Source organism: Sinocyclocheilus grahami, unplaced genomic scaffold, assembly GCF_001515645.1.
Source record: "Sinocyclocheilus grahami isolate Dianchi unplaced genomic scaffold, SAMN03320097.WGS_v1.1 scaffold26.1, whole genome shotgun sequence".
In the NCBI taxonomy this organism is placed as follows: Eukaryota; Metazoa; Chordata; class Actinopteri; order Cypriniformes; family Cyprinidae; genus Sinocyclocheilus; species Sinocyclocheilus grahami.
In genome coordinates this window covers 410,358-421,711 of record NW_015505205.1, presented here as the reverse complement: position 1 = coordinate 421,711, position 11,354 = coordinate 410,358, and the positions used below count along the sequence as shown (strand labels likewise).

The window sequence follows — 11,354 nt, the reverse complement described above, 5'->3', positions numbered from 1 at the left end:
AAACACAGCGTCTTCACGACATGGGGGCGACGGCAACAACAATAATAGAGCGAGAATAAAAGTTACGCCTTCCGTGAACATTTGGGCGGTGTAATGCAAATCTTCCCACATCGTGATGTAGATATGTGGGGGCATGTTAGAACGAGCTGTTTTAGGTAGGCGTGGTTGACTTAACTTTTATAAAGAATATCTCTTTGGATTTGAGACTTTAGTCTTTGCAACTTTACAGATCTTCTTTATGCACCAAGAGCTTGTAACACTCCAAAGAGAAAGGAAAAATTGAAATCGCTTCATATTACACATTTGGCTGCTTTTAGCCTTACCCTGGAGTTGGTTCACCCTCCGCCTATTTTAACCTAAAATTTAGATTTTGCTAAAAAAAAAAATATGGATTCGTTATACGTCAATTACTTCAGAGTATTGTGGGGCACAAAACATGTATCAACTTATACATATTGATGTACTCATATTCGGCATTCCTCATTTAGATTAATTGGGTTATCTGGACTATTTGGTTTTAATTTAGATTATTGTCTTGTTAGACAATGAATTATCTCAAACAGTGGAGCATGATCAGTAAGTGGTAAAGCATAAATGTTCCTTCTCAACTGTCTTTGTCTGGCTGTTGGAAGAGCAAAGGTCAGCAGATTCCAGGGTCACATGTTTTCCCCAACCTGTCTCAGCAGCAGTGTTTTGGTATTTCTAGTAAAGAGTTTTACATTTTCAAAAGATTTAGACCATAAATAATTTAATTTATATTTTATATTTGTTAATTTGTATTTATTATTACAAACCTTTTTGCTTATGTCCGAGTCTTCTGTGAACCCTAAATAAACTTATGTCATCAACACAGCATCGTTTTAAAATGATGGCGTTTCCTCCATCTACCAATAGATGGCGCCATATGTTAAATCTTTGCTCCTCATTACATAATAGTCCAAAACACCCTGATCGCTCTGGACGCATTGGTAATCAAGAAATCTGCTATGAAATGAATCTCAATTTTGTTAGACTACAGTGCATATTCACTGTAGCCATATATACTTTCACCATTTTGGTCATATTTTTTAAATTATTCTGTTACTGTGTTAGTAATACAAAATTGCTTTTAGAATTCGCAGGTTATTATTTTTGAAATGCATTTAAAATGTGTATTTGTAAATGGCAATAGTGAAATCGCCAAGTTTTCACCTCTGACTCAACAAAATTCTGCACCCTGATTACCTCAGTTTCCTTTTTATATTGAATAAACGTAAAAGGGTTTTTAAAACATTTGTCATGAAGGGCTTTATTTGAACTCTGAAGCAGAAAATTATGCACCAACAATGGTTGAATAATAAAGTGGAGAGATGAGTCAAATCTGCATGATTCATGGGATATTAATGTACGCATCATTAAACTGCATGTTAATGCAATTTTAAATAATGAATAAAAGGATCAAATGCAAAACAGTATTAGAGGGCAACTGATATTTTGTTATTGCTTCATATGGCCACTCATTAAAGAGCCACTGAAATCTTCAGTCATTCCCATTTCTGAAAGAGAAAAATAGTACTTTTACTTGCATGCCAAGAATCGCATACATTTCAGGTACTAGAAATGTAATGAAACAAATCAAATATTATGTAATTCACCTTTTAATCGCAGATATGCAAGATGACCCAGCAGTGAGAGAAGATAGGAATCATCTGTGGAATATGAAAATAGACTACTTTAGAAAAAATATATTTATTTAAAATACTAGACAAAAACTAACAACCTGAATAACCAAGAAAGAATAATATTTTAGAAGGGGACAAAATATTAATGTACTAACATCTCAGATTATTCCTTAATATCAATAAGGTTTAAGGTTTTCTATAATAGTAAGAAGAAGATGAAGAAGAAAATTCATTTAAAAAGCTTTAAGAACTGACTGTATGAAGATGCTGGTAAGCTTGAACTTTCATTCCACATGTCTCTTTTGCCCATAGCTCTGTGTCTTACATTAATACTTCTGTGAGCATCTGCAAGAGGACAGTCACACAATTATCACAATAAAACCAATATTAAATGTACTTAAAATACAAACTTACACAATATTTTCAAGTTTGTCTAATTATTTGAATACAATGAACTTACAAGGTCCTAGTAGGTACCCAGCACTGTTCAGAGTCCATCCCTTTTTCTCTGGATTCTGTGGGATTAACAAAGAGACTCATAAAAGAGATGACGAAAAAACAATCATCTTGTTGAGCTTCAGAAGAGGTAATAGAAGGTGTACCGTGAGGGTCATGCCATGGATCCCTGACAGATGTGCAGTAAAGACAAAGAGCGAGATACAGAGTAAAGCACAACTCGTCTGCATCTGTGAAAAAGACAGTAGACTATATGTAACATATACATCCATATCTATGCACTGTAACGGAAACAATATTAATTTAAAAACAATCCTTATTCATTCTTTATTATTATTGCTGTTGTATTTATAGGTTGTGTTAGGTGTTTACCAAATCACATTAATCCTAAAGGATGACATTAGAAATGAATCAGTATTTATAAATAAATATGTAAAACTCACCAATATGAAACAGCAAGACTGAGATTACTTTTTATTTAAATAAAAGATCAAGATTTTGTGTCACAGTTTTTTTCTTTCCAAAATTGTTAAAAGCCATTTAATCTGAAATATCCTTTTTGTTAGCCTTTTCCTCCCCGGGTTTCAATAAACCATCAGTGAATTATAATAATATTCAACAAATATGATAAAGACATTTGTACACTCCTAAAAAATAAAGTTTTCTTTTGTATATATGGTTCCATGGAAATACTTTAGCATCCATGGTATCTTTCCATTGCACAAAAGATTCTTTAGTGAAAAGAAGCTTCTTCAAATTATTAAAATGTTCTTCATGCTAAGAAAAGAACAGATCTTTGGGAAGCCCAAAATGGTTCTTCTATGGCACTGCTGCAAAAACATCGTTTTGGAACCTTTATTTTTTAGAGTGTATGCATATTTGTATTGTTATCATTTAATTTAATAAATTGTATCTTTGATGTTTTGCCTCAAGCTGTAACTTCACAGACACAATTCTAAAAATGTTAAAGTGGATAAAGCATTAAACACAACACAGATAATACTTACCTTATAAGAGAACAGTTGCTGTTATATATTTATAAAAAAAAAACGGATTCCAGAAAAAAATAGACAATCAGTAACCTTCAAACAACAGATTTGCTGCAGGTGTGTGTCTGAATGAGGGACAGTCTGTCTTTTATACACCCAGCGGCATACAGCATATTAACATAATGAAACTCTATTAGTACGACATTCATTTGTTCATTTCTCATAATTACTGGTGCTGTTTACAGAGACGGGAGAGAGAGGAAGGACAGGGAACGATGAGACAGAATTAATCAGACAGTAAGCAAGGTTACGCAGTACAGGAGGAATAGTGTCAAAAACAACAAAAACAGATATAGTGTAGATCTATCTATCTATCTATCTATCTATCTATCTATCTATCTATCTATCTATCTATCTATCTATCTATCTATCTGTCTGTCTGTCTGTCTGTCTGTCTGTCTATCCGTCCGTCCATCCATCCATCCATCCATCCATCCATCTATCTATCTATCTATCTATCTATCTAGCTAGCTAGCTATCTATCTATCTAGCTATCTAGCGATCTATCTATCTATCTGTCCATTTGTCTGCCTGTCTTTCCATCTGTCTATTTATCTATCTGTCTGTTCATCCATCCATCCATCTGCTGGACCGACGTCTACCTATCTATCCATCTATCCATTTGTCCCTCTGCCTGTCTGTCATTCTCTCTCTCTCTCTCTCTCTCTCTCTCTCGCTCTCTCTCTCTATCTATCTATCTCTCTCTCTATCTATCTATCTATCTATCTATCTGTCCATCCGTCCGTCTGCCTGTCCGTCCGTCCATCCATCCATCCATCCATACATCTGTCCATCTGTTGGACCGATGTCTACCTATCTATCTATCCATTTGTTTGCTAGTCTTTTCATCTGTCTATTTATCTATCTGTCTGTTCATCCATCCATCCATCCTTCCATCTATCCATTCGCCCTCTGCCTACCTATCTATCTATCTATCTATCTATCTATCTATCTATCTATCCATCCATTTATCCATCTGCCTGTCTGTCCTTCTCTCTCTATCTATCTATCTATCTATCTATCTATCTATCTATCTATCCATTGGATTCATACAAGGCAATACTGAAATCCATTTCAATCCATGATGCTTTTCTCCATTTAATAACAGCACTTTGCCCTAGATATAATTACAGCACCTACTGCTCCTTTCTATCCATTAACAGGGAAGCCCTAAAACATTCCACCTAATTATCTACAACTAATTGTGCTAAAGCTGCATTTGTGGCGGGGGTGGGGGGAACAGGCCGACAAGGAAGCGTGTTGAAACAAGGAATGAGAGCTGAAATTTCAGTCTCCTGTGGGAGGCATAATAGTGACCTTAGATGAATTAACCCTGATCTCTGCCCCTGTGTTTCATTTTTATGCACCTGTCTTCTGCTAAGAGCAGGTCAGCTCTTATACCTGATGTAATTTCTTTTGTCCCCTCTCAGAAATCGATATCCTGAGGTTTTGGGCAGCAGTTGAAATCATATGCATTGTGGAAATAGTTAGATAAAAACAGATTAAACAATTTAGTGTTTTTTATATAAATGTCAAATCTATGAATTGTTCTAAATCTTGCAGCCTGTGAAAAACATGAAAACATCACAAAATGTCATATCATGACACATAATAATTTACTTGTATTTCAAATTAAATGCTGCTAATTCGGAGATGTAAGAGGGGAGTATATGGGTCTAAAAGCTGTAAGAGTCTATGACTATAGGGCTGATATTTTATTTATGGTGGGTGTTCTGTACACTTGCTTTCCGCTGAAGTATAGTCAAAGATGCTTTGCTTACAGACAGGAACTCTCTAGCAATACAACGAATCAGAATTCATTTTATATATGCAAACTTTAGTTTTACATGATCTCATGTGAAGCCACCACGGTTCATTTACCCTCCGTGTAACCTTACCGACTTTGCCCAGTTTAAGGTAAGTTTATCATCTTTATTTCTTTTTTAAAACAATTGATTCTAGAAAACATTATAAGGAATCAGTCAAAATTGTATTAATTAAACATATAAATTAAAATGTTCTGAGAAATGCCAGTTAGATGTTGATTATATAGAAACATTGTTTATCTGAGACACCATTTCCTGAAAAGCCAGTTGCATAAATGTTAAATGTTATAAAAAAAGTTACATTATAGAAGGGAAAAAAACAGTTTTAACCATCATACAGAATGTAAGCCCTAAAAACAAATCTCAATTTACGTAATCACCAAAGGATGTATTCACAAATTTTCATAACAGCAAACAAAGCATTTTTGTCCCATGTGCTAGTACTTGAATAGTTAATGACATCCATGTGTAAGATGATAGCTTTGGTTTCATTACCATAGGCAAGGAAATACGAGAATACAAGACACTTCCTGTACCCTGTTCTGTTTTTGTGCTTGAGAAAAGGAGCGGGGGTTATTTTGTAGTATCTTTCTGGGCAGCAAATCCATATAAACACATACGAAAACAAATGTAGCACACATGCTATTCTTAAAGAAAAACTGTGAAACCAGCTTGGTTCTGTGAACACTTAAAGTTGCACAATATGGTATATTTTCTGCTTCTCAGCCTACTGATAATATAATTGTTTTTTTTGTTGTTTTTTTTAACAATTTTTACTGGTCCTTATGAGATGATTTTAATATTTATTTATTTTGTGCTCACAGATATGGCATCTGAGTGCTGTCTCAGTCTCACCAAATACTTCCTCTTTCTCTTCAACTTGATATTCTTTGTAAGTTGAAAATTAGTCATAAGACACAGTTAACCGATTTATAATATACCAAAAATATAAAATACATACATTACCATTTGGTACATTTAACAGCAATGAGATCATTTTCTTATAGTAATATAACTTTTTGGTCTCAGCAAGGCCCAACGTTTACATTTTATACAATGTACATGTCAGACTGCTGTTGGACTGTGATTTTTCAATAGAAACTGTCTCATTTAGCTCTTAGGATCACTCCTCTTATCTATGGGACTATGGATTCTACTTTCAGAGAACAGAATATTCAGTAAGTGTTACATTTATTTGAGTGCGGAAATCACAGTGCTATTTTGGTTCTTTGTCTATGAATTATTATACATTGTGAACAATTAAAGAATTTGCTCTATATCTTTTGCAGTGCCCTCTCCTCCCTACATTTCCATCTCTCTCTTTTCCTACCTGCTGATAGTCAGTGGCTCTGTGACCATGTCATTAGGCTTCTTAGGATGTCTGGGTTCTCTGAAGACTGTCAAATGCCTGCTGGCAACTGTGAGTTTTCAGAAAGCCAAACCTTTATGGATTTATATGCCATTTATGTGACTGATTTGAGATTTGTGCCATCGGAGATACACTTTAATCCTTATTTGTTAGGAGAACTCTTCAAATATTAAGAGCTTAGTAGTAGTCACCAACCTCTTGGGAATTGTGCATGTGTTTGTAATACATCAGTACGTTTGTCTGCTCCACTGAACTGTAACAGAATGTTAAAATAAGCTTTATTTATCTGCAGTATTTTATCCTGCTCACGGTTCTTCTCGCGGCTCAGATAGTGGGTGGGGTTCTTTTCTACACCCAGAAGACTGAGGTAACTCAAGCGTGAGGATCAGCAGTCCCACCCAGTTAGTGCTGGGCTTTTTAGAACGATCCAGCACATGACTTAATTAATCCTCTTTGGTGTAAAGATTTAAATTGGTTTGATTGATATATATTTTTTTATAAGCTATGTGCCTATAAAGCTTCAGATGCAATCATGACCAAAACATCTTCAACTTGTTTTTTTCCCCCACTCTTAATCAGTTGGCTGGTTCACTAAAGGAGCATACTATTCAACTAATAAACTTATTTGGAAGAAATGATTCCAGTCTCAAGAGTTTTGAAAGGACTCTACAGTACATTCAGAAGGAGGTGAGAGTCACAGCACAGCAAACAAAAGCACACAGCAGTAAACAATAAAAAGAAAGCTAAATATGAAAAAAAACAGCAAGTAAAAATTGCTCAGTCTTTCTTTTACAAGTTATTCCACTTACATTTTCCTAGTAAATTGGACACATAGAATTAAGAAAAATCCACAAATTATCAAAGTACATACTTTTTGATTTTAAGGCAAGTGTTTGCATGCAGTTTCAGTTTAATGCCACAAAAATGATTCATGTAGTTCCAGCACAAATAGATTTGACATATATTTAAATGAGGCTATAAATTAAGTTGCGTTGCTTTAGCTCATTTTAAATGTGAATTGAAAAAGCAGCAACACAGCTAAAAAGCTTAACAATAAAAAGTTAAGAAAAGGTGCTCTTATTTCTGCCAGAGGTGTCCCTTGGTATATGATATCATTAGAATTTGAAAGCAAACTTTGATAGTTACTTTGGAAAGTTTGAAACAGGATATCACCTCCACCATTACATCTCCACAGGCCAAATGCTGTGGTTGGGATGGAAAAGAAGACTGGGGGGACTCTATACCCTGTTCTTGCTACGACAAAGGCAATGCTACTGTCAATGCGACATATGAAATAAAAGATCAAAAATGTTTCAAATGTTTCTCAAATGGTACCCTTTCAAATTACACCTGTGGGATTTATAATCAGGTATGGTTTCAGTTCTGCCCTGTAATTATTTTTGGGTAAATTGTGTTACAACATCACACATTACACTCTTTTCTCTCACTCAAAGGGTTGCAGTGAGAATATAAAGCAATGGCTGGATGAAAATCTTCTCATAATTTCCGTGATTATTTTGGCCATTTCTGTGGTGGAGGTAAGCAAGTTCTCACCAAACACTTTAGACCTGATTCAGACAATCCAAATAACTATAACCCTTTACTGTCCTAACTTAGAGTTAATGAGAATAAACAAAGTAAAATGGTGTTCTGTCTCATAGTGTCTTCAGTGGATATGCCTTGTATCTTACTGTTGCCTTAATCGCACACACCGTTGCTGCCCTAGAGAGTCACATGGCAGTCATGTTCAGCTGTCCAGGTCTCAGTTTGTGACTAGTGTAGTGTGTCTGAGTGCCTCATTTGTGCATGCTGAAATAATGTCAGTCTTGTATCGTCCTTAAAGGCTGGAATACACTACACAAATTTTAAATCTGAACAGATTTTAAAACACTACATTTGCCAACTTTGTACGGTTACAGAGAAAAACTGGACAACATCATACACTAAATGAATGTGGATCACACACTACCAGAATACAAGACACTACAAACTCAACAAACTGTATTGCAGCCTTAAGGAGCTTATTTTGAAATATTGAGTAGACATTACTTATTACACAGCTCCTCACCAAAAAAATAAATAGTTGGACATGAAATATTGATACAACATTGTTTTATAATCTTATCTGTATATTATCTTAAGTCAATTGCAAACCAGTCGGCCTAGCAGTAAGAAGAACACCACAACAATATTACAATTAAAATTGAGGTTCTCCATTTTTATTACAATCAGCTACTGAGACGTAAGATTAGATTAGTTGCATTTGTTTAAAACAAGAGAGAGCAGTCAAATTAGTGAAATTTCATGGGCCAAAAAAATCCTTTGACTTCTGACTGCTACAATTGACCAATCAGAAGCAAGTATTCTAGAGCAATGTGCAATAAGTAACATTAATGCATGATACTACTTGGTGTGGACAACCATAGTATTGTTTTGCATAATATTGTTTCTCAGATTAGACATTTCGCTGTATTAGCTGTACCTTTTCTTACAATCTTTCTAACTGTGACTGTATTTTTTGTTTTGTGAGCTCGGAGTCACAAAATATGATTGTACAAAGGCCTCAGTGGTTATTTTTAATTATATCTTCCCTCACAGAGATTTCACTGTGGAATACTGGCAAGGTAGATTTATTGTGCTGTTATAATAGTAGCCTAGTGTGTGGTGTGAAGATTCATCCATTGGCTTGGTCCTAAAATTTGAATCTGCATTGTTTGACCAGAATAGTAAATTTAGTACATTGCTAAAGGTAGATTATTAATGGTTAACGGAGGTTGAACCATGGATGATTAATTTATGAAAAATATCTTTCATCCTCTTTGCAGATATGTGGTATGATCCTTTCGATGTGTCTGTATAAAGAGGGTTCTGTGGATTACAACACAATTCTCCACTAAAATGACCAGGATCAGTGAGGGGGGGAAAAAAAGTCAAGTATTTGTTTTCTGTCATTCATATATTTGATGTTTTGCTGATGTGTTTTTTATGAGATTATTATTTTTCTGTATTTGATTGTTTTATACAGATATTGTTTCTTCAAAAGGCAGTCACTTGTTGATTTTCCTTGTTATTCAGATGCTATGTGTTTTTATCTGTTTATGAAAAAGTACAAATAATTTGAACCTGTTCATTTAATATTTAAAGGATATAAACATTTATTTCTTCATTTTCAAAATATGTGCATGTAACTAAGAATGTTCTCATTTGTTCAGTTTAGCCAGTGCGTGAGAAAAACATTAGGGTGGGACAGTATAATATTTCACCATTGTTGTGCACACAAAGCAAATGACCTCAATAGCGAGGCAATGTGTGTGATACTGTTGTATTTTACATGCAAAATATTAAAACTCAAATTGTCCTTAAATATATTTTGTTTTTTTATGTAAGGTGACAACAAGTGGTACAACAAGGCTTTTAAAAATATTTGAATTTAAAGTTATATATAAATTCTTTGAAAAACAGGGTAATTGTAATAAAACTGCTGTTGCTAAATGGAAATAAAACAAAAAATGACATTATAAAGTTGATTTTGTTTATGTCATAACGAATGCATTTATGTGTTTATTTAAACTGAGGATCTAAATGGTACATGGGACATGTAATACCCTGTAGCAAGTTATTGTTAGGGCAGGGAGGAGGACAGTACACTTGTTATCAGGTATCGTATATATACATGCTGTGCTCATCTCCCTCATTAATTCCAGATCAACACTACAGACTAAGAAGGTAAGAAGGATATTGTCAGACTATTTTTACAGTACTTTTAGTCATATATATATCGACACGCACACATTCATTATCATTAATTATTTTTTTATTACTGTCAGTTTGATAAAGACACAAAGATGGTATCCCGCACGTTGGTTCTGATCATGTTTTTAGGTGCCCTCTGTGGTAAGTGGGAAACAATTTCGACTTTTTCAAAAACATTGTCATTACAATAAACTGGGTAATATATATGAGACCCTGGACCACAAAACCAGGCATAAGGGTCAATTTTTTAAAATTGAGATTTATACAACATCTGAAAGCTGAATAAATATTCTTTCCATATGGTTTGTTAGGATAGGACAATATTTGGCCGAGATACAACTATTTGAAAATCTGGAATCTAAGGGTGCAAAAAAATCTATTTAAATTTGTTCAAATGAAGTCCTTAGCAATGCATATTACTAATATTACTCATCAAAAATTAAGTTTTGATATATTTACAGTAGGAAATGTACAAAATATCTTTATGGAACATGATCTTTGCTTAATATCCTAATGATTTTTGGCAGGATAAAATGATCATTTTGACCCATACCATGTATTTTTGGCAATTTGCTACAAATATACCCCAGCGACTTAAGACTGGTTTTGTGGTCTAGGGTCACACACACACACACACACACACACACACACACACACACACACACATATATATATGTGCTGTCAAACGATTAATCGCATCCAAAATCAAAGTTTTTGTTTACATAATATATGTATGAGTACTGTGTATATTTATTATGTATATATAAATACACACATATACAGTATATATTATATATTTTGGCATTACATGCATGTATTTATATATACATAATAAATACCACAAAACCAGGCATAAGGGTCAATTTTTTAAAATTGAGATTTATACAACATCTGAAAGCTGAATAAATATTCTTTCCATATGGTTTGTTAGGATAGGACAATATTTGGCCGAGATACAACTATTTGAAAATCTGGAATCTAAGGGTGCAAAAAAATCTATTTAAATTTGTTCAAATGAAGTCCTTAGCAATGCATATTACTAATATTACTCATCAAAAATTAAGTTTTGATATATTTACAGTAGGAAATGTACAAAATATCTTTATGGAACATGATCTTTGCTTAATATCCTAATGATTTTTGGCAGGATAAAATGATCATTTTGACCCATACCATGTATTTTTGGCAATTTGCTACAAATATACCCCAGCGACTTACGACTGGTTTTGTGGTCTAGGGT

General features: G+C 34.0%; 2 protein-coding genes across 3 annotated transcripts; one reads left to right on the top strand and one right to left on the bottom strand.

The window, feature by feature from the left end:
- Positions 1–1,476: 1,476 nt before the first annotated feature.
- Positions 1,477–3,183, bottom strand: LOC107566084 (galanin peptides-like). Its single transcript, XM_016251463.1, has 6 exons — positions 3,125–3,183; positions 2,264–2,347; positions 2,122–2,176; positions 1,917–2,006; positions 1,635–1,688; positions 1,477–1,535 (listed from the first exon to the last, which is right to left on the bottom strand). Exons 2-6 carry the CDS (start codon positions 2,345–2,347, stop codon positions 1,477–1,479), a joined length of 342 nt encoding a protein of 113 aa, XP_016106949.1. The 5' UTR covers positions 3,125–3,183.
- Positions 3,184–5,018: 1,835 nt separating this feature from the next.
- Positions 5,019–9,279, top strand: LOC107566038 (CD82 antigen-like). 2 transcript variants are annotated; one of them, XM_016251404.1, is made up of 9 exons: positions 5,019–5,083; positions 5,817–5,884; positions 6,107–6,170; positions 6,282–6,412; positions 6,654–6,728; positions 6,941–7,048; positions 7,557–7,730; positions 7,816–7,899; positions 9,187–9,279. In XM_016251404.1, exons 2-9 carry the CDS (start codon positions 5,819–5,821, stop codon positions 9,256–9,258), a joined length of 774 nt encoding a protein of 257 aa, XP_016106890.1. In that variant the 5' UTR covers positions 5,019–5,083; positions 5,817–5,818; the 3' UTR covers positions 9,259–9,279. The 2 variants fall into 2 exon arrangements, with proteins under 2 accessions (XP_016106890.1, XP_016106900.1); XM_016251414.1 differs by lacking the exon at positions 5,019–5,083 and having other exon boundaries at positions 5,789–5,884.
- Positions 9,280–11,354: the final 2,075 nt, after the last annotated feature.